At 37.3% G+C, this 24,148-nt stretch overlaps 1 protein-coding gene across 1 annotated transcript in view; it reads right to left on the reverse strand.

The window, feature by feature from the left end:
* Positions 1-24,148, reverse strand: part of BABAM2 (BRISC and BRCA1 A complex member 2) — a 335,445-nt gene that overhangs the window by 262,818 nt on the left and 48,479 nt on the right. Inside the window, exon 4 of the mRNA XM_024552599.4 lies at positions 2,074-2,168. Coding sequence (XP_024408367.3) covers positions 2,074-2,168 — 95 coding nt within the window. The remainder of the gene's footprint in view (positions 1-2,073; positions 2,169-24,148) is intronic.

Genomic DNA, 24,148 nt, shown 5'->3' on the forward strand with positions numbered 1-24,148 from the left:
TCTTTCTTTTAGATATAGTGCTTTAAATTTTTTTTAGCTGTTCTTTTTCATATAATTTCTCAAAACATTTGTGGTAACTTCTCTCAGGGACAAAATATCAGCAGAGTGAATTTATAATATCAACTTTGACACAATCATATAAATCAATTTCCTCAATACTAACATAGAAAAGTGGAATAAAATAAATATTAATGTCTTTCTAGCTTTTAAATTCTACATTCTCACAATACTCGTCAATATTGAAGATACTCTTTTTTAAATTTTAAAGCCAATTCCAAAACGAGAAGTTGCAAACACGTATTTCTTATCCTCTGCATGTAGTGTTCCCTCTTGTAGCATCCCAGCTCCAAGCCCTATGGGTCCGCTCGCTCTTGGACTGTTGCAACTCTTCTCAGTTCTGGTGTCCCTCGATGTCCCCCTAATCCACGCACTGCTGTCAGACAGCTGTCCTGTCACTTCCTCCTGTGGCTCTCAACCCAGCATTCAAGGCACTTATCTTTCTAACCCTTTTTAGTCCTTCGCTGTATCAACTGACATTTCAGCCTGCCTATCAGTTCCTTTTTCTACAATCTATTACACATAACTTCTCCAAATGTATGTCCCTCCCCCTACTTGAAATACTCTCTACTGTATTCCCCACTTTTCTTCTTTTCTTCAAGAACGAGTAAAAGTCTCAACTCTACTACAGGGCTTTTCTGACAACCTTCTTTAAATCCTGAAGCACCTGGCCTGAAATACGTCTCTGGCATTTAACATATGCTACCCTCCACTGGGCAGAGTTAATACACAAGAGGTCTGCAGGGAAACTTCTGCCTCCTTTTCTCCAGGGAAACCCTTGAGCTTCAATATGGGGTGAACATCTAACAGATCTAAAGGCGCCATATTTAAACTACAATTTTATTTAAAAATCAGCCAAAAATTGTGTAATGATTACAAATTTAGCAACAAACCCATCCCACCCTTGCCAATCATATTTTACAGCTACGTTACAGAACATAAGAGAGGTCTTTAGATGGAGCCCTAGCCGGGTTGCTTGGTTGGTTGGAGAGTCATCCAGGTGCCCCAAGGTTGCAGGTTTGAGCTCCCATCAGGGCACATACAAGAAGCAACCAATGAATGCATGAATAAGTGGAACAACAAATCTCTCTCTCTCTTTTCTCTCAAATCAATAAATTTTAAAAAAATTTAATAAATTCATTAGGTTTTAAACGTCCTGGTTAATACTCCCCTTTTAAAAAAGGGAGTGGGGCAAGATTTCAAAGTAAAGTCATCAAAACTGAAAATTATAAAACTTAAAGGAAACACAAGATATCCAGAAAACAAAACAAAGAACATAGTTTTGAACAACAATAAAACGTCTTACAGTATAAGCATCATAGCAAAATCGTGCTGGGAAAGAAAGAGATGTTTTTTGTCTGGTCAGACTTTGAAACAAAATGGCACGTTTTTCTCCACCAGTCATGCAAAACTCGCAATTTTTACACAAACCACATGTGCCCTGACAAGCACCACCACCCCTTCCTCTGCCTTAATTCCACACACATTTTACTTCAACTGCAAAGTTTCGGGTCTAGCTTGGTAAAGTACACTTAATCTGGTCTTTACCCCTTTGATAATCACGCTGAGATAATGCGGACACAGCTCCAAATTTGCCACTTTCACTTCGAGTACCAAAAAAGGCCTCCTGAAGGGCCCCAAACCGCTCCCCTAACAAGCCTGTGATGAAGTGTTAGTAAACATTAGAAAATTGATTGCAGGCATGAAATATTAAGTTAAAACAAAGAAAATGTTTTCAACATGTCTCCTTAAGATGAAGTAAAAATATTTTAACCAATATGCTAGAGACTTTCATTAATTCAAATGGTTTGAAAGTAAAACTGCAATAAAAAAAAAAACCCTCTTATTTAAACTATTTCAGCACATGAAGAGTTGTACTTATTTTACAGAACAGAGAAAAAAGGAATGGAAAAAAGTCCACATGTTTGGCAATTCATCTATTAAGCAATTGTCAAAAGCTCACTTTACTTTCTTTCAACAAAGAACATACATACAAATGAGCTGGCAGTTACTCACATGCAGAGCGGAGGGGTCCGGCAGGAATTCAGCATCTTCACCAAAGATAAAATCAGGGGGCAGCTCTGGGTATTGGGCATTGAAAATGATATCCCCTGAAATAAAAGAAAACGTCAGGCCCTTCTTATTTCCTCGCTAGTGCATGAATGTTCTGAGGAATGCATCGACAAACTTCTGAAAGAAGTTTATATTATTTTAACAAAAAAAAATTGAAAAACACTTTCTGAATGATTAATTCTCCAAACAAAAGAACTGATATCCTCTTTTAAATTAACATCCACAACATGCAATCAAAAAATTTTGATCTCCTAACACAGTCTAAATATAAATACCCAAGCAGAAAAGTATAAGCAGCCACAAATAAAACACATGGAGATATTTGTTACAGAAAATGTTACTGTCCAATCACTGCCTGCTAATTAACAGGCCTTTACTGAGGGCTGATTCTCTAAAGATGCAGTCCTTTACTTGAAGAAATTAAACATACAAGCCTGTGGTATAACGGAAAGAACATTTGGCTTGGAGTCAAAAAAGTCTGGTTTGTGTCTACGAGGTCTCCTAATCATTTATTACTCGGGTCATCTTGAGCAAGTTTTAACTTCTTTAGAATCCAGTTTCCTCACCAGTAAAAGGGGGAGATAATATCACTAACATCACAGATTGGTTGTGAGGATCAAAGAAACCACTATGTCCTAGCATGGTGTCCGGTGCACAGCAGTAAGTGGCACGGGAATACTGCTGTTGCTATTACTACTATTATTTTAATACATAAGACAAATTTGCCAAGTCTCCTTGGCAAATTTGTGTTGTAAATTCTTCTACCTCTCTGTTTCTTTCCTGTCTCCTTTTTTAGCTCCATTTTTTTCCCCTCCACTCATCTGAAGGATCAATTCTCACCACTGTGCTAATATAAATGAACAAATTAGTACACCAGTAATCTAACACACATATATTGGGTTCTAGTATATAAGGGTATGTACACTTTGTGTACATGCAGACCACAGTACCCATGCACACATATACATTACTAATCATTTTTATTGCGCAAACAGTAATACCATTGTGGTGATATCCAAATTTAAATATTAACACTTTAGTTCTCATTTGAGCCTTTCTGTCTCTATGTACTATGTACGTCTTTCAATGTCAAACTCAACAAATCTAAAAACATGCTCCTCACCGTCCCTTTTCTCACTCCTCTCTTTGCCTAAATGACTTCCCTGTTTCTAGTGAGGACACTGCTATTCCTTAATCACCATGCTGAAAATTTAACATCATCTTCAACCTCACCCATACTCTTCATACTCACAGAAACAAATGTTTCTCATATACGGGCATTTCCTACTGCGAACAGCTCTCTCCAGGCCCAGATGACCTAGTCCATACATTCACGCATCCAATGCACGAACATGTGAACTCTGCTCTAGGCATTACACTAGGCACTGAAGATCAAACCCAAAACTATGTTCTCGAAGAGTTGGCAAGACTAGAGGAATTCAACTATTGCTATATCCTCCTAAATCATCTCCTGTTACCAGTTTCCCTCCAGCCCACAACACACACAACACAGAGTATATCTTCTTGAAGGGCTACTTTGACCCAAAACTTCCTAGCTCAAAAAACTTAAATGATTCTCTAATATCAAGCAGAGTAAGGGCCAACTTTTCCAACTGCTATTGAAGGCCTCCAAGATACGATGTTCCTGCTTGTTTATCCATCCTTCTCTCTGTCTACCAGCCAATACCAATCTTCTATTCCAGTCAATATGATCCACTCGCTGACCTCCAAATACTATGACACATGGTTAAAATGCTCTTTCCCCTTGCTCAGTTCTTGCCCACACTTTACGAGCTTACTTAATTACCTTTTCTTGCATGAAGACTTCCCTATTAAATCCAGAACAAACTGATCACTGTTACTTCTGAAATTCAACAATACTAACTGGTTATGCCATTCACTTGGGTACTGAAATGCAGTCATGTTATTTTTATTGTTTCATTAACTTCAAAAATTCATAATAAACACATGCTACCATGTGAGGCACTGTGATATACACTGCACCAACTCCAAGGTGCTTACCATCAAGGAGCTTACATTGAGTAAGAGACAAGGCGCACACACAAAATCACAAATACAAAGCAGTTCGAGCTAAGTACACGTACTTGATCCTCCTAAATCTCCTGTAAGCATTCACAGAGTACACATGCTCTTATACTTATTTCATGTCTTCGACGAGGCAAAATGCCACACACATAGACTAGATGTGAGAAATGCTCAATCCAGGAAGTAAATTCCATTCTCCGCATTGAACATCTGAGCACCGACAACATCTACAGTGAAGAATAAAATACGCAAGAGTTATTTATTACTTTTGCCGCTTTCTCTAGAGAATAAATTTGAGCACAAATATATCCTTCAGAAGTTGGGTGGAGAATTAAATTATCAAAAGTTAGTACAATCACACCCTTCGCCCTACCCACTCTCATCTCTGGTTTTCAACTAAATCTATTACAAACTTAAGATCTCTCCAAACCTGCCAACTATAAAGCGCTAACCTAAGCCAAGACAAAAAAGAACTAGTGAAGACAATATTAATGCCCTGATTACTCATTTCTATTCAACTATAGCAGCACGCACAATTCCTCAGGACGACATGGACATTACAGATAATGTTTTTAAAAGTCCTATACTTGGCTTACTTCAGTGACTTTTAGAAAAAAATCATAAATTAATAAAGCAAAGGCATTAAAGTTTTGGAAAAAGCCAAGCTAGAATCTATCATGCCTTGATGCTCAAAAAGTAAATAGCATGCTGAATTCCATTAGAAGAAATTTTATCATTTTTGTTTCTACTGAGGACACAAAGCTGGATTTTCAAGTTCTCAAAGGAACATTGTCAGTAATACATATTTCCAAACCACTAAACATTAAAACTTTGAGCCAAAGATATTCACTCTTGCCAATTCTATTCAACATTATACTGGAATTTCTAGCCAGGGCACTTAGGCAAGAAAAAGAAATGAATGGTATCTATTGCGTTGGCCAACAAGTTCATTTGGTTTTTTCTGTGAAATGGCTCTAGTAGCACTTAGCTGCCTTCAACTTCATTCAAAACAACTTTGTTAGATTATATTGTGAAAGCTGTCACATCAGCATGCATTGAAAAAAAACATCAAAATGGGTGAATTTTTGTGTAGGCATTTTAATACTGAAATGGAAAAATGTGCAACATTTTCAGCATATCATGCTTTATTGTTTCAAGAAAGGTAAAAACACAACTGAAACACAAGAAAAAGATCTGTGCAGTGTGTGGAAAACGGGCTGTGACTGATTGAACAAGTCAAAAGTGGTTTGTGAAGCTTTGTGCTGGAGATTTCTCACTAGACGATGCTCCACGGTCGGGTAGACCAGTTGCACTTGATAGAATCAAACTGAAACATTAATTGAGAACAATCAATGTTATACCACACAGGAGGTAGCTGACATACCCAAAATATCCAAATCAAATGAAATTACTGGTGAAAATGAAAAATGTGTTTTTTATTTTTCGGAAAAGAAACATACAGACTTTTTGGCCAACCCCATAGATTGGATTAAAAAAAAAACAACTATGAGAACCGATAAGATCAGCAGGGTTACAACATAAATGTATAAAATCAATTGCATCTCTACATATTACCAATGAACAATCTATTTCATTTACAACAGCATCAATCAAAATACTTAGAAACAAACTTAACAAAACAAATGTAGATTTGTATACTTAAAAACTACAAAAACATTGTTGAAAAACATTAAAGAAGGTCTATAAAAATGGGAAGACATCTCATGTCCGTGGAAAAGAAGACTCAATATTGTTAGGATGCCAATACTACTTGAATTGATTGACAGACTTCAACAATCCCTATCAAAATCCCTGCTTGATTTTTATTTTTTCCATAAATTGACTGGCCAATCCTAAAAGTCACACAGAGATGCAAAGAATCCATAATGGCCAAAAAGCAATCTTGAAAAAGCAAAATTGGAGAAATCACACTTTCCAATTCAAAGCCACAGTAATCAAGGCAGTGTGGTGCTGGCATAAAGTGAGACATTCCGGTCACTGGAGTGGAATCAAAGTCTAGGAATAAACTTCCACATCTATAGTCAATTGGTTTTGACAAGGGTACCGAGATAATTCAAGATGGGGCAAAAAGAGAGAGAGAGGGAGAAAAATAGAGTGCTGACAAGGTTGTGGAGAAATTGGAACCCCTGTGAACCACTCATTGGTGGGAATGTAGAATGGTGCAGCCACCACGGAAAACAATAAGGTAGCTCCTCAAAAATTTTTAAATAGTATTACCATATAATTCAGCAATTCCACCCTCAGTATATACTCAAAAAAAGTAAAATCAGTGTTTCAAAGACATTTGTATACCCATGTCCACAGCAGCATTATTCACAATAGTCTAATGAAAGTAACCCAAGTGTCCATCAACAGTTAAACAGATAAATACGTACATTCTGGCACATGCTATAACATGCATAAACATTGAGAATGTTACGGTAAGCAAAATAAGCCAGTTACAAAAAGGCAAATACTGGGTGGTTCCACTCATGTGATGAGGTATCTAGAGTAGCCAAATTCGTAGAGACAGAAAAAAAAGTTGGCTGGCAAGGGCTGGCGGAGAGGGAAGAGGGATTATTTAATGGGTATGAAGTTTTAGTCTTGCAAGATAAAAAATAGAGTTAGGGAAGCTGGTTGCAGACCAATGGGAATGCACTTAACGCTACCGAAATGTACACTTGAAAAGTATTAAGATGTTAAATTTTTTGTTATGTATATTTTGCCACAATTAGATTTTTTTTAAATAGAAGAGTCTGCTACAGATTGAATGTTTGTGTCCTCTTAAAATTCGTATGTGGAAACCTAGTCCCCCATGTAATAGTACTTGGAGGTGGGGCCTTTGGGAGGTGATTATGTCACAAGGGCAGAGCCCTCATAAATGGGATTAGTGCCCTTAAAGAAAAACCCGGGAGAGCTCCTGTGCCCCCTCTGCCATGTAGGGTTACAACAAAAACACAGACTGAACTGGGAAGCAGACCCTCACCGGACACTGAATCTGCCAGCATCCTGATTTCAGAGTTCCCAGCCTCCAGAACTATGAAAAACAAATGTTTGTTGTCTGGCTATTCAAGGTATAACACTGTTACAGCAGCCTAAACAGATTAGGAGAGAGTCCTCTCAACACATGGTGCTGAAACAATTGGATATCTTCATGCTAAAGAATAAAGCTGACTCCCTACCTTACAACATATATCAAAATTAACTCAAAATGAATCAAAGATCTAAGTGTAAGAGCAAAAACTATAGAACTCTTTGAAGAAAACATAAGAGTAGATCTTTATAACAAGGCAGTGTTTACATATGAAATCAAAAGCACAAGCAGTAACAACAATAAAAAACTAAGTGAACTGGACGACATAAAAATTTTAAATTTTTGTCCTTCAATGACACTGTCTAGGAAGTAAAGACAACTCACTGAATGGGACAAAATGTGTGATTTGCAAATCATATATCTGATCAAGAACTTGTACCCAGAATATATATAACACACAATTACACCTCAACAATAAAAAAACAAATAACCCAACTTAAAAATGGATGAAGGATGTGGATATTTCTTCAAAGGAGATACAGAAACACCTAACAAACATATGAAAAGATGCTCAAATCATTAATCATTGAGGAAATCAAAATCAAAATCACAATGAGGTAGCACTTCACGCCCACTAGGATGGCCACGATCAAAGTGACATGTAACAACAGGTCTTGGTAAGGACGTGGAGAAACTGAAACCCGCATACACTGTTGCAGGGACTGGAATGGTGCCACCACTTTGGAAAACTCTGGCAGTTCCTCAAAATGTTAAACATGGAGTTACCTTATGACTCCTAGGTATATACTCAAGAAAAATGAAAGCATGCTCACACTAAAACCAGCAGCATTATTTACAATAGACAGAAAGTAGAAACAGCCCAATGTCCATCAACAGCAGAACAGATGAATAAAGTGTGATATATATATATATAATAGATATAAATAATGGAGTATCGTTCAGCTACTTTTAAAAAAGGTAGTTACGTGTTACAATGTAGATGAACCTTGAAAACTTTACGCTAAGTGAGAACAGCCAGACACCAAAGGCCATCTATGAGTACTGTATGATTACTGTATAATTTCATTTACATGAAATGTGCAGAATATGTAAATCCAAAAGACGGAAAATAGATAAATGGTTGCCAGGAGCTGGAAAAGGAGAAAATGCGGAGTGACCACTAACGAGCACAAGGCTTATTTCTGTGGTAATGAAAATGCTCTGGAACAGCGATGGTGGTTGCACAACTCCGTGAATGCATTAAAAACCACTGAAATGAACACTTCAAAGCGTGGTATGTAAACTGTATCTCAATAAATCTGTTATTGTTTTAATGTGACGCAAAAATTTGTCCCACTTTAATCTTAAACAAATAAATTAGAAAGTATTTACTCAATGGTTATGAGTAAATTTATTTTTTATAAATAAAATCATCTTGAAAATACAATTAGGGAGTTCTCCACTTAAAAAACAACTCTGCAATGAGCTCTTTTTAAAAACAAAGAATGTTTTTATAAAATGAATACTTATAAAGACCTTTAATTTTCAAGAAGTTCCCATATGGATCCTTTTAGAGAAGAGTACTAGGGAAGTTCATTTTTTTTTAATTTTAGTTGATATTTTTTTAATTTTAAAGCAGCCAAAAGTATTTGAATATACAATAATTTTTTAAATAAAAATGTACAATGTTCTTAATTTCAATGTCTCTGGTTATAGCCACAGGGGAGTAGGGAGGGGATAGTGGGGAGAGGGGTCTATAGGAGCTACTATAAAGGACACAAGGACAAAATCAAGGGGGAGGGTAGAGGTGGGGGAGGGAGGTGGGACTGGCTGGGGTAGGGTGCCGGGAAGGGGAGAAAATGCAGACAATTATAACTGAATAAAAATAAATTAATTAATTTAAAAAATAAAATAAAACAAAATAAAAATGTATACCAAATTATCCAAATTCACACCCTCAACTGAGAGGATCTTTTTAGAGAGAGAGAGAGAAGTTACTCTATTACATGAGGTAAAAAACATCACACGAGTATTTTTCGAAACAAGGAAGTACATTTAAATACCTTTCAGAATCTCACACTCTCACATTTTAGAATTCTCAAACTCTTCCCTTCAACTTCAAAGATCTCCCGAAACACTGTGCTCAGTACTGTGTAGCCTCTTTGGGATAAAATGTGGCGTTGTTTTCTTGCTATGGAGAACAGTAAATCAGTCAAGAACGTTTATTAAAAACCCACCATGCACAGATGCACATACTGGACACCTGGGGAGTTCTATGGGAAGGAGAAACACAGTCCCTGACCTCAAGGCGGAGAAAAGACCAACACAAATCATACAGAAGAGCAACAGCCTTGCACGTCCTTTATTTCTCCCTGGAGAAGATGAAACAAGCACAGTACAGACTCCTTGGATACTGCTTATTTCAACTTTTCATAAAAAAGAAGAGTGAGCAAGAGAACAAAAAAATAAAAATAGGATCAGAGGTGACATAAGGTGAGCTTAAAAAAAAAGGAAAGAAATGAAACACCTAAAATGGCCAGCAGTTGTGACTACCTAAAAAACAAAATGGTAGTTTTAAGTTTTACTTTTCATCACTCCCTGAAAATTTCCAGGCTGTAACACTGGGACCACTGGGGCAGGAATTCCTCTCTTAGAAAATACACATTTACAATGCTTCATGATATGACACATACATGAAATCGCTGAATTTCTGGGCACAGTGCAGTTTGTCTGTGCACACTTGTGCCTCAGGCGCTAACGATCTTTGCAGGACACGCACCACCTCGGGAAGGCCCAGTCACCAGACCTGCAGAGTGAACCGTGCGTCCTGCTCCCCGGCCACAGAGGGGACAGAGCGGGGCCAAAGACTCCTCAGTCTTACCACTGAAACTGCATCATGCTATGCTGTCTATCTAAAAGTTTAAATAACTGCTAGGAAAATGCAGTTTCAAAGAAACAACTCAAATAGGAGTTTTGCCAATGATGAAAGAATTATTCCTGTCAGTTGTTACATAAAATGACTATTTACTGAAACTTCAAGTATGGGAAGGAAGGGTCAGGCAAGAATCTTTGAAAATGCCAGGTTGAAGGAGATTCTAAATGGGCAAGTAGATTCAATCAATAATTTGACAAAAAACTTTGCTGAAGTGGCTCATTTCCAAGGGTTAGTTCTAACCCTTGAGTGTTTCCTTACACTGAAATTTAATCTCTCTTAAAATTTCATCCATTGGTTCTTAGGAAGTTATGGAATAATTCTAGTTTCACTTTAATAGCATCGCCCTTCTACTCCCTTCACAGGCAGTTCTTGTGACCTCTCTTTCAACCCCACTATGAGTCACCTCCTGACCGGACTAAATACCCCAGTTTCTTTCACTATTCCTCTTGTGACTTGGTCTCAGTTTATCATTCATTCCTCTCTCTTCTCTGCAGGTGTACCAGACTATAATCCTCTTAGAACTAACCTGTAAGAGTCCAGGTGTGCTATAATGAGCACACAATCAAGTTCAAAATTCCATGCCTTCACTTTAGATACTAAACTTCTATTAATAAATACCATTGCAAATTGAAATAGCTTGCTTTCTTTGGCAGGTACATCAATGTTGACTTTTATTATACTTCCTATCAACTAAATGCCCCAAGACTTTTATTTTAATATATATATATAATATACGCATAATACATATACTATATATATATAAAACACACACACACACACACACACACACACACTATTGTTAAGCCACACAGTCTTCATTCTTAATTTGGACAGCTAAATTTCAGAATCTATTTCAGGATTTTAAATTTATCCCTATTATATTTTGATCTTGTTAGAGTCACCTCTCTGTTTACAGCCCATCATAGTATTCTTAGTTGCTATTCCAATTCTGGGTCGGCACTCCCAGTTCAAGTTATACACAGTGAAGTTCACCTTTTTGAGTACAGTTATGAGTTTTGTCATATGAATAGATTCACATGCATAGATTTGGGGGAGCACCACCGAAGTTAGGATATAGACCAATTCCATCACCCTCTCAAATGTCCTCCTGCTATCCTTCTGTAGTTAAACGTTCCCACCATCCCTCATCCCCGGCAACGTCTGATCTGCTCTGTCCCTTCAGTTTCACGTTTTCCACAATGTCACAAAAATGGAATCATATAGTATATATAATCTTTTGAAACTGGCTTCTTTCACTTAGCATAAGGTATTTAAGAATCAGCCAAATGTATCAACACATTCAAGTGCTTGTATCAATAGTTTCTGCCTTTTTATAGCTGACTAGTATAATTCATACAATTCATCCATTGTATGAATGTAGCACAATTTGTTTACCCATGTACCCAATGGAGCTAGTTCCAGTTTTTGATTATGAATAATACTGCTACAAAGATCCACATACATGCTTTTGTGTAAACATAAAATTTCCATTTCTAGAAAAATGATTATCATTGCAAGATAAATACCTAAGAGTGGAATCATTAGGTCATATGAAGAAGTATATCTATCACCTTAAAACAAACTGCCAAACTGTTTTCCAGAATAACTGTTCCACTTAACAGTCACCCAAGCCATTCATGAGAGTTCCAATTGCCACACATTCCCACCAACACTTGATATGGTCCATTTCTGGTTGTCATTGTCCTTACTGTTTTAGTCTTTCTAACAGCTGTGTCATGAGACGTCTCATTGTGGCTTTGATTTACATTTCCCCAGTGACCAGTGAAATTGAGCACCTTCCCATATGTTTATTTGCTATCTGTATATTTTCTCTGGTGGAATGTCCGTTCAAATCTATTGCCCATTAGTTTTTATTCAGTTGTTTCTTTTATTATTGTTGACTTTTGAGAGCTCTTTATATGTTCTAGAAATCTGTCCTCTTTGTAAGATTTCTCCACTATACTTTATCTTTTCACTTTCTTAACAGTATCTTCAGCAGAGCAAAAGTTTTTCAATTGGAGAAATCTAATTTATTAAATTTTTTCTTTGATGAATTGTTTTCGATGTTGTATCTGAGAATTCATAGCCTAACTAAAGTCACAAAGATTCCCTCCTATGTTGTCTTCTCAGAGTTTTATAGTTTGAAATTTTATATTTGGGTTATTTTTTGTACATGGTTTAAGATAAAGGTCAAAATATTTATTTATTATTATTATTATTATTTTGGCAAATGGATGTGCAGTGTTCTACACCATTCCCCAAGAGGACTATCCTTTTTCCATCAAAGTGTTTTTGCATAATCATGAAAAATCAATTAATCACATTTACATGGTTCCATTTTTTTACCTTTTAATTTAGTTGTATTGATGTATCTATCCTTTTGCCAATACTGCACTGCCCTGAAATAAGACTTAAAATTTAGTAGTCTGACTCATGCAACTTTGTTCTTCTTTTCAAAATTATTTTGGTTATTCTCATTCCTTTGCGTTTCCAAATAAATTTTAAAATCATCTTGACAATATATACAAAATCCTGCTGGGATTTTGATGGTAATTGCATTAAAACCATAGATTAACAAAAAGAAAATTGACTTCTTAACTGTATTCAGTCTTCTAATCCATGAATATAATATGTTTCCATTTACTGAGGTTTGTTATTCCTTACATCTAATACAGATCCTGAACAGATCTTACTGGATTTATAACTAAATTTTTCTTTTTTATTTTTGTTAGAGGGCAGCTATTACAATGGCACTATTTGTAAAGTTTCTATTTCCAACCATTCTTGCTAGTATAAACAAAAATATGATTTATTTTCCTATGTTGACCTGTATCCTCCAATCCTGGAAAACCCATTTAGTAGTTTTTTTAGAAATTTCTTGGGATCTTCTACATAGACAATCATGTCATATCTGAATAGAAGCAGTTTTCATTCTTTCTTTCCAATCTGTATGCCCTTTATTTCTTTTTCCTGCTTTATTACAATGTCTATGATTTTCAATGTTATATTGGAGTTGGGAAAGTGAACATCCTCGCATTATTCTCAATCTTAGGAAGAAAACATTTAGTCTTTCACCATGAATGATGTTAGTTGTAGCTTTTGTGTAGAAATCCTTTATCAGGTTCAGGTTCAGGAAATTCCCCCTAGTCTGCTGAGGTGTTTTCCCATGAACAGATTTTGAATACCGTTAATGTCTTTTCTGCATCTATTGATATGACATATGGTTTCTCTTGTATTAATCCATAAATATGGAGAGTAACATTGATTTTCAAATGTTGAATCTGTCATTTATTCCCAGGATAAAACCTACGTGGTCACGATGCATTTCATTCTATTTTTTTTGCTGGATTAAATTTGCTAATATTTTTTTAATAGTTTTGCTTCTCTCTTCAAATGAGGGATATTAGTCTATGGTTTGTTTTGTACAAGAAAGTACTTTCTTTGACTGATTTTGGTATTAGAAAAATGTTGGCCTTATAAAATAAACTGGGAAATTTGGTGTCCACTCCAATTTCTAGAAGAAATTATGTGGAACTGGTGCTACTTATTCCTTAAATATTTGGTAGAATTCATCTCAAATAATCTGGGCCTGGAGTTTTACTTTTGAAAGGTTATTTTCTTAACTATGAATTCAGTTGTTTTAACAGATATGAGACAATTCAGAACACCTATTTCTTCTTGAGTTTTTAAGTGTGTGTCTTACAAGGAATTTCTCATTTAAGTTGCCAAATGGACTTGCATAAAGTTAGGTCAGAATGAAAGTATTAAACCATTGTCTGTGGACTTGGTTCAAATGTCAGTATAGTTTCCAAAGCCTTATAATGCTGTTCTGGTTTTTCCCAAGTGTGTGTTACTGAGAAACCAGTCTGGGGTCTGGTTACTGAACTACACTACAGTTCAACACTCAAAGCCTTTGCTACAATGACTCTGCTCAGTTGCATACTTATGCAACTCAAGAATAAGCCTGAGACTTCATATACAAATTGAAGAATCCTCTTCTCCAGCTTCCCCCTCTCCCCCATACTCTCTGGCACCTTTTCCTGGTGCTCTGGCTAGATCATGGGAGTTTTAGCCTCCACCTATTCTTGTGCACTTCCCATGACTGTATCCAGCTGGAGGTGAAGCAACAAAAGAAAAGAGTCAGAGGCTGTGGGAGGAGTCGAGTTTCATAACTGGAGCTTGTCTGAGTTAAGGCCAGAAGAGTCAGATAAGCTCCATCTCAAAGGGCCCCCTTTTGTGTCTTCTGACCCAAGACAGAGGATTTCCATTGGAGCTTTTACTGCCCATGCCCATGGCATAGTTCCAGCTATGCCCTAGGGTGCCCTAGGACCTAAACCAGGAAACACTGCATGAAATAAAAAAGCTGGGGGTGGCAAGAGGGAGTGGCAGGACACAAAGGAAACTAACGTCTCTATGGATCATTCTCTGAATTTTGGTTTCTCTTCCTAGTATGTCTGCTATTATCTACTTTTGAGAGTCTTCAAGTAATGCTGTATGTATTCTTTAGATGCAACCACTGAAAGAGATAGGGTAAAGAGTGTTTACTCCTTATCTGGAACTAATAATTAATCTTAATAAATATTTAATAAATAATCATAAATAACTAATCTTAACATATTTATCCAATAGATACAAAATAGTGCCATGCATGCAATCAATATAAAATTAATTAGGGAGATACTTTACATTATTTCAAAATCTGATGTGTCACACTTACAGCACATCTCAATTCAGGCTAGCCATATGCCAAGTACTCCATAGCCGCATGTGGCTAGTAGCAACCATACTGAGCAGCATAGATCTAGAGGACAAAATGAAAGGAAAGAAGAGAACAAAGGGAATGAAGAAAAGGGAAGAAGACAAGGTCATCCATTTTTCCATGACCACTTCTAGGTAACACGTGCTCACTACTTCATTAGGCAGCATGCTCTGTTGCCGGGCATTATTAGTTGCTGGGGAAAGTCCTTGCTTATATCTGAAAAAAATATATATGCTTATAAATCACTTTTAGTTATTAATACTAGCTCTACCTTAAGCATTATTCTACATGGCAGCCCCTGATTTAAGAAATCATCTGCAAATGACCTCTTAGTCTTGCCTTCTCCAAGTTAAGCATGCCCAGTTATTTCAGTGTTTACAATAAAAGACAGTTCTCAGGAAGTGAGCTACGTGATTCTTAGGTGTATCAGAGGGAATCTGCTATGTTGCTCATCCTTGGAAACTCAGACTAATTAGGAAAGGGGTATAATGCCCTATCTTCAGATGTTAGAATGTTTTAAACGCACCTTTAACCTTGTACTTCAGTATATTTATTTCAGTGCATAAAATAACAATATTTTAAGCCAAATGCTATGAATTAGCATTACTTTATTGAGTAATAAACATTCTACTGTAGGAATTTTTAGTCTTAATAATTTTCTAATGCATAGTCATAAAATGTTTCATTAATACAATTTATTACCAATTCTTTTTTAACGATTACAATGCATTTGACCCCATAAAAAGAAAGTAAGCTTTCTCAACCTTTCTATGATTTTGTTTATAGTTTTTAAAAGTAGCTAGAACTTAAATATAATTTTAAAACAAATCAGTAATGATGACTATCATGAAACAGTAAAAAAGCTGAGAAAACAATAATAAAAAACTTAGCCCATAAGCTTGACATTTATCTATACACACACAAACCACTAACTTAGATACAGCCTCTAGACGACCATGTATTTACATTTCACTTCTTCTGAACTGAACACCATAGTGGGACGGTTTTAAAGGCTGGTACCAATGTACAGAGTACGCATCGCTCCACATTTCCAGAGAAGAAAAAAGACATTGTCATTTGGTAGACGTTATGGAAAAAATCCTGAAATGTGAAGCAACATTAAAAAAAATCACAACTGATTCCTCCATACTAGAGGAAGCTTAAGAAAAAGAGTATGCAACCCTAAAGATCTGGGCAAACTGGCAGGATAAAAGAAGACATTTTCTCATTTTCTAAAGAGAGAATCTTCACTTCTTAATTCACTTAATACCTCAAAAAATATTATAAATAGTGTCACTAACAGAAAAAGAATTTAGAGATTCTGCCCCAATAAAACTTGCAAATCCAGGAGATATGATCTTAGAGGTAAGACATTTATAAAAATAACTATAAATATTAATACATAATTGATTCAGGATAGGATCAACAATGGATACTAAAACCATTAGGCAAAAAGTTTTTTTGGGAAAAAGATACAGTCTCAAAGTATCACCCCACAGATTACTAAGAAATTACAAAGGGAAAAAATATATTTTATGATAGCGGTATCTGGCAGATGCCAACTTTATTTAACCACGTGGTCAAATTCAGCAGCACCAACAAGGGAGCAAATGGACATCGTGGACCTCTGATGACTGCACTGAGAAGACAGAGTTTCACCTACTTGGAAAGCTCGACAGAAGTGTATAACCTAAACACAATCGTGAGGAGACACTCAGACACCCCAAATGGCAGGGCATTCTACAAGGCAACATGCTAGGCTCCTCAAAACCACTGACAGCATGAATGACAAACACGAAGGAAGAAAGTTAAAAGAACTAGTCTAGATTATGTATCGACCAGGGAATTTAAATACTGACTGGTATTAAAGATTTAAGAAGTGTAACAATATTAAAGTTATGTTTTAAAAGAGTTGTTATCTCAGCAATACATGCTAACATACTAATGAATGACATGACACTTTGAATTTACTTCAAAATCATCTGGGAAAAAGGTGATGGAGGACAAATGAAACATGGCTGACCACGAGCTGACAATTGTGAAGCTGGGTGACAGGTTCCTAGAAATTCATTATACCACTCTACCTACTTTTATGTTTGAAATTGTCCTTTTTAAAAAATTATGTGACTTTCTCAAAGACTCACATACTGTCACCATGACGTGATCTCAGATGACAACATAATTTTCATTCAGCAGACTTATCGAGTCAGAAGAGACTTTCCAATGAAGGCAATCATATAATTTATCACCCAAAGTGGGATAGCCTAGAGTAGGAAAGAAGGCATTGTCAATAATTAACCAGGACAAGAGACGTAGAGGAATATGGTTGATTGCCCTCCACATATGATATCCAGGTCAGTTTCTGAGAGCTCAGAATTATCCCTTAAAACATACAAAATCTCCGGGAAAGAGGTTGTACGGTTATCTATTTCACTTCTTTCAATAACAAATAACTCATTATTTCCCAAAGCAGTTTCTGATATTAGAGGACAACCCCAATTACTAAAAACTCTTGTGCAGAGTCTAAATCTGATTCCTAATAACTTCTCCCTAGTAGGATTGGTTTTGTTCTTGTGGAAGAACAAAATGTGATGAGTAGAATGAACCCTGAGCTAACAGTAGAGAACTTGGTCTGCCATTAACTAATGATACCATCTTGAACAATTTACTTAACTTCTCTTGGCCTTGATTTCTAGTCCTTTCTATCTTTAAAAACTAGCACTCCTCGCTCCTTCAAGCAATGACTATGTGTCATGATTTTGTCAAGCACACACTAGTTTCATGTTTCTTCTACACTGTGACACGCAGATACCAACACAGCACTTGAGTATGACTACTACGGCACAGGCAGAACACAGGAACCTCATTCCAAGCGGACGACCCGACGTTTCTGTTGACACAGCACAAGCCTGCATGAGCTTCTTGAGCAGTCATGTCACATCATTGGTTCATTCTATATGTGTCCCGGACTGGTTTTCACGTAACTGCTCTCCTCTAACTACACAACGAATTTGTGAAACCTGAGTAAGAGACTTTACACTATTAAATCTCCTCCTGTTGTTTCCAAACCAACATACTAGCCTACTGGGATAAATTTAATTTTGTCTGTCACACATAACAGTATCCATCTCTTTAAACCTGTATCCTCCACAAGTTGAACAAGTATGTCCATATCATTCACAAAAATGTTGAACAAAATATAGTTTAAAAGACTAGAGTAACTCATTAGACTTTCCAAAGAATTGTTCAATTTACTGCAAATCTACTTAACCATTTTTTGGTTTAATAACACAGAATATCCAGAGAGATATCACAGGGAAGTGGTCAAATTTCTGTTGAAATAATTTTCTATATTAAGTGATCTACCATCAAAAAAGAAATTAGGTTAGTTTGCATAATTTGTTTCTAAGCAAACCTGTTGATTTGTACAGATACAACATGTTTTAAATTTTCTGAAACCATTTATTTAATAATCAGCTCTTGAATCTTACCCAACATCAATGTAAAAATTAAACTGTAATTTTTAAGACTTTCCTTCCTTTTCTTTAAATATTGGCATGTTTTTCTCCATCTGTAGTCTGCTGTCATTATCCACAATTTCTCCACCCTGATAATTATTTGGTAATTCTAGTAATTCTAGTTTTAAAAAGAAGACCACCATTATAAAAGCAAAATTGCTATAGTTAATTGAAAACAATTCTGCTCAGTGCCCCTTTCAGCACCATGAAACTGTCGTGCAGACGAGGAATAATGTTGTTTTGTCCCTAGGACAAAAATATTTTTTGAGGGACACTGTAATATTGTCTCATAAATAATGAGATTCCTATTAATGACAGTAGGTATAGATTGTCAACTGATGGTCACCGGTGCCAATTCAACACTAACAACAATTTTCAATGTGGGGAGCGGTGAAGAAGGAAACTTTATTCAGTGCCAATAGCTCAGTTGTAACACAGCATGGCCGCGAAAACAACACTGCAGTTAGGAGGCCCTGGGGAGAGGCTCCTCTCCAGCTAGACAGCTCTGCTCCACTCCATGCCTGTCTGCTCCACCCAGCACTAGTCTGCTCTGGCAAGGCATCTTTGGTGTTTCATCATCAGTGTTTCAGCTCCAGCCAGGGAAACACACTCTTCCATCTTCAGTGGGAAGGGAAAATATACTCCCGGAGTCAGAAGGGCTGACTTATATAAACAGAAGTCCCTGCCCCAGTCCCCGATTGCTTCTCCTCATGAAATGAGGGATCCAAATCCTCACAGAGTAACTAATCCAAAAGGCACAGTCCTGATTGGTCAGAAGAGAGCTGCTCTGATTGGTTGGTGAAGAAGCTGATGGTGATACAGCTGCATAGCTCTGATGAGATGAAGAAAGCCTCAGTTCTATTGGTTGAAACAGGATTCCAGAAACTCCTTTATAAGGGCTGACTCAGATGGCAGAAACACAGTGCAGGCAGGCAGTTCCATGCAGGAGGGAGGCAGCTTAGTGTAGGCTTCTGAAGTCCATGCAGTTTGCATGAGAGGTCCTTGTGTAGAAATGGCTGCTAGGCTCCGTTTTTTAAATTTGAGTCCAAGTTAGCCGCCAGGAGCCCTTCTTGGTATCTTCTTTCTCAGGGTCCACAATATCCACTTACCAAAGACGCCACTAAAGGAACTGCTGCAATCAGGAGTAGATTAGATGACACCAAAGGGTCTTTAGTTCTAAAAATAAAGTTCTTCCACTCCAGTTAATTATTAGGATGACATAAATTCTGACAAATCCATGTCCCTTAAGAAGAACCAATACTAATAGGTTGAGGGGAGAATATTCTACTTGAATCAAATTTGCTTTTGATCATATCTAATTTCTTTCAGATCCCTTCTGATCATAAAATAAACTACTTGATATTTAAAATATATACTAAGGTTAAAATAATTGATCATTGAATTTTCAAATAAATTTTAAGTGCATTTTAAAATGAAAACCCAATTTTTTTCATTCACAGATGCCCAAAGTTCAGTTGTACAGATCTGGTCCATGTTATTATCTGGATCTTTAAGTTGTCTTGACCTTTAAGTTTTCTTCCTTCATCTTTCCCACCTTAAAGGAAATGAACCAACTCATTTTAGAAAGTGACTCAAAACTGTTTTAATTTACAATCTGATCACAAATTAAACCAGTTTTTTAGCATATCAAAAAGACAGAATTAAGACAATTAAAGATGTATCAGCACACAAGATAAACCTGAATCGTAAAGCCATGTTACTAGGTCAGGGTCCACAAAATAACTTAAGATCATAGATTAACTAGTCTTAAAGACACATGCAGTAAAATACAGCATTGAACACTATTCTCTATATCTCATAGCTGAAACTGAGCCTTTCTCTCTCATGAACCTGATTAACTTCTCACCCTATTTTCAGCAAATTCTGCTTGTGATTTATACCCTCAAAAACAAGCAAAACAAAAATAATCACAAGTTATTACTCTTCAAGTGTCCAAGAGAAACCCACACAAAAGTGGTAATTTGTCAGTTAATTTCCCAATCAGGTATTTGTCAAATGACCATACCTTTTCTAGCTGATGTATAGCAGGCGTCATTACAATTTGACATTGTGTTTACCTATTTGGCAACGTCATTGCTTGTTCTCATTTCCTGTATAACTTTCTCACCATGAGTAGCTGATTATTCACCTTGATTTGCTTTTTTTCTGTTTCTTCTGAGAAACAAATTGTTTCTGTGTGGTAATAAAAACAGTATTTCCTTCCCAGCATGTCACAGTGGGCAAAGCATTGAGCTTGTACATGGAAGCCTTGCATTTGACTTCTGGATCCCTGACTTCCTGGTTAAGTGACCTCAGACTAGTCACTTAGACCCTATGAACCCTCCCTTACACACAACGCAGGGTAACTGGCCTTCCGAAAGCTGTTGGGAGATTAGAGTGAGATCATTAGAGTAAAAATACATTGGAAAAAGTGGAATGCTATAAGACTGTAAATACTTCTTCCTAACTCCTAGCTGAACTATATATACAAAGCAGAAATTTCAGGCCAATGTGGCAAAGCTTGACACAGATGAGCAACACCTGCCAAAAAATCAGGAGAAATAACCACAGTATACTAGATGGGGAAGGGGGGGAGGAACCATACCAATCTCGCTTACAATTCTGAGTCCATTGTTTAACAATATGTCTTTTGCTGACTGCATCCACAGGCACAAACCACAACGCTAGCAGCAGAACCAAACTGGCACACAAAGAACAGTATCAGATTGGACCTTGTACTTCAGCTCCCACAAAACCGAGCTTGGAAGATCGTGCAAAAACCCATTCATAAATGCTCAGAAACACTGCGCAAACTAAGCACGAGCCTTTGGAATTCATGAAGAAAAAAAATGAATACTTTCTACTGTCAAATAATTCTGAAATGCCCAGCAACTGGACCAAGAGAGATGTGAAACAAAAATAGTATGAAGGATCCTTTGAGTTCACACACAACAGAGCTAAACAACAAGTCTAACAATGAACCAAAGCAAGTCTCGTAATCCACAGAAGCTAAAGTGGGGGAAATCTATAGAAATGAATGAAAATTTAGGATGCCGAAAAACAAAGATGAATAAATTAAAATTCTTCAAAAGTAGATATAAGAAATGCTTTTTAGAAACAATGAATAAAATAAATAAAAATAAAACTACTATCAGAGTAAAAATGATTAAAGGTATACAAGCTCTAGCCAAGTTACCAAAAATAGGAAAAAATAAAAAATAATCAAGCAATAGAAAATGAGAAGTTTTTTTTAAAAGTAATGGTATCACAGTGATAGTTTTTCTGTTTGATAATTTAAAGTTGATGAAAACAAAGGACGAAGACAACCACGCTCCTGCCAGGAAAATTATGCAAGTCAGAAAGAAATCAAGCAGGGTCTGTAAAAGCAAGTTATCTACGTGGGCCACAATTTCCAGGGAAAGGGTGGAGAAATAAGCAAAACACAAGCCACACAACATCTCAGAAGCGCCAAGGTCACTCCAACACAGGCGGGAGAAATTGTGAAATAAAAGCATCCAACAGAGACCAATGGGAACACAGCAGACTCTGATAACACCGGGGCAGATTCTGTCTTGTAAGTCTAATGCATAAAGCGAAGGTGTGATGCGCCACGTTACCTGTCATGAAAGCAGTGTTATCCAGCAATAATGCTCCAGTGAGATTCTACAGCATCTCTCTCTGTACAACATTAAAATCAGGCATTTTACTAAGGAAAACTACAACTTGCGGGATTCCCAGACTCTTAAGAGTGCACACAGACGTGGAGTATGTCCTCCTTCACAGAAACAAACTGACTTGCATGTGGCCAGTGGCCAGACTGCAGAACACTACAGAAAACAATTCTGTTGGAGAATAAACTCCCCCACTCAATTAATGACACTGGCTGAGTGCTCAGTGTGGACAAAGGCCCTATGAAGCTCCAGAACTAAAACTAGATGTCTTTCCTCTCCTCTCAAGAAAGCTGCTACTTAAAATCAAAGTCCCCACTCTAAAGGCAGACCTCCTTTCCTTCCCCAAGACCACAAGCAGCTTTGGGTCATTCGAAATCCTAAAGAGTCAAGTTGCAGTTCAGAACTTATAAACAGAGCTACAGTGGCCCAAGGCTCTCCTCGGGGAAGAATCACCCTGACCTCTTCTAAAGGCTCAGGTACTTCGCACTTACAGCATTCACTATACACACAACTCTCGTGAGGAAGGCAGACCAGAATGATAAAAGGCCCTGTCTCCATTTTTCCTCATGTGAGTATGTGTTAAAGGCAAGGACCTAAAGCCAATAAGCCTCAACCAGGCAGCTAGGCCCTCTCTGGACCTTCCACCTCTTGGTAAGTAACTCCAACTCCAACTTCATCCAAATATAAACATACATAAATATATGCCTATATATTTATATAGTGAATTGCCCACACTTTCTCCTCAATACTTACCCATTTCTTTCCTAATCCTTTTGTCTTTTCCTCCTCCCTCTGAAGACTTAACCTCTGTATCTCAGCTCCTAGTCCGATCTCTTCCACCTCCTACAGGCTCTTGTTCCATTCCTGTTTGTCAGGGTCTCTGTTCCAATTACTAATGCCACCTAACACACTACCCCAAAACTCCAGAGGCTTCAAACCACCACCATTGTATTGCGCTCACAGATTCTGTGGGTTAGAAATGTAGGCAGAATGTAGATGGGGGATTCTTTTGCCCCTGACAGTGTTGGGAGAGACCTCTCAGTGGTATACAGCTGGTATGCAGGCTGGTTTGAAGGGTCCAGTGTGGTTCCACTCACACATCTGGTGCCTGGGCTGGGACAACTCCGAGACAAGAGCATCCAGCTGCACGTGGCCTTTCCCTGTGGCCTGGCTACCTGACAGCACAGCACCTCACAGCAGTCAGGCTTGAGCGCGGTGGCTCAGGGCCCCACGCACAAGGGTCCCTGCTGACAAAATGGAAGTTATATTGCCATTAAAACCCAGCCTCAAAGTCACACAACATTATTTTCATCTTATTCTATTGGTCAAAACGGTCACAAATCCACCCATATTCAAGGGGAGCAAAATTATACTCCAATTCTCGAAGGAGGAGTGGCAAGATCACACACTATGTAGAGAGCATGTGGGACAGGAGATCCTGTTGGGCCACCTTTGGACAATCTGCTGTAGTCTCCAAGTTCATTGATGATTTCTTTTCAGTCTAAAGTCAGACTCAGTCTACTCCACTCTTTTTAAAAATGCCCACTCTTAGTGCTGTCCATCGTCAGCTGAGATAAAAAAATATAAGAAGGTAATTATAGGCAAGGGTAAAAGAATTAGCAAAATTTAATAAGTAGAAAGCAAATTATATGCCCCTTAGAATAGACAACACTGGTAGAAACAAGATATTCAAAAGGAGAGCAACAGATGGAGCTGGAAATGAAAGCTCGGGACAGGCTGTCAAAGCAATCAGGTTTAGTAGGGAAGGGGGAAAGGGAAGAGAAGACGCTGGAGACGCTCTGATGGTGCCAAACGAGGGAGGCCCTCACACACTGTACTTCCGGACGGGACTGAGTACGTGCTCACTGACAACTGGGTAAGGGTGGGGTGGAAGTATTCTGAGATTTGGGGGTTCTTTCTTTTCTTGCTAGAGGAAATGGTCAACCCTGTCAAAGTAGGTAAAAAATCTGATATTTGAGCGATTGGCTGGAACTTGTCTTACCCAAGTGTAGTGAAATTACACTCAGAAAAACAGAAAAAGGAGAAACAAGAAGA

Source organism: Desmodus rotundus, chromosome 5 (assembly GCF_022682495.2).
Source record: "Desmodus rotundus isolate HL8 chromosome 5, HLdesRot8A.1, whole genome shotgun sequence".
Taxonomy (NCBI): Eukaryota; Metazoa; Chordata; class Mammalia; order Chiroptera; family Phyllostomidae; genus Desmodus; species Desmodus rotundus.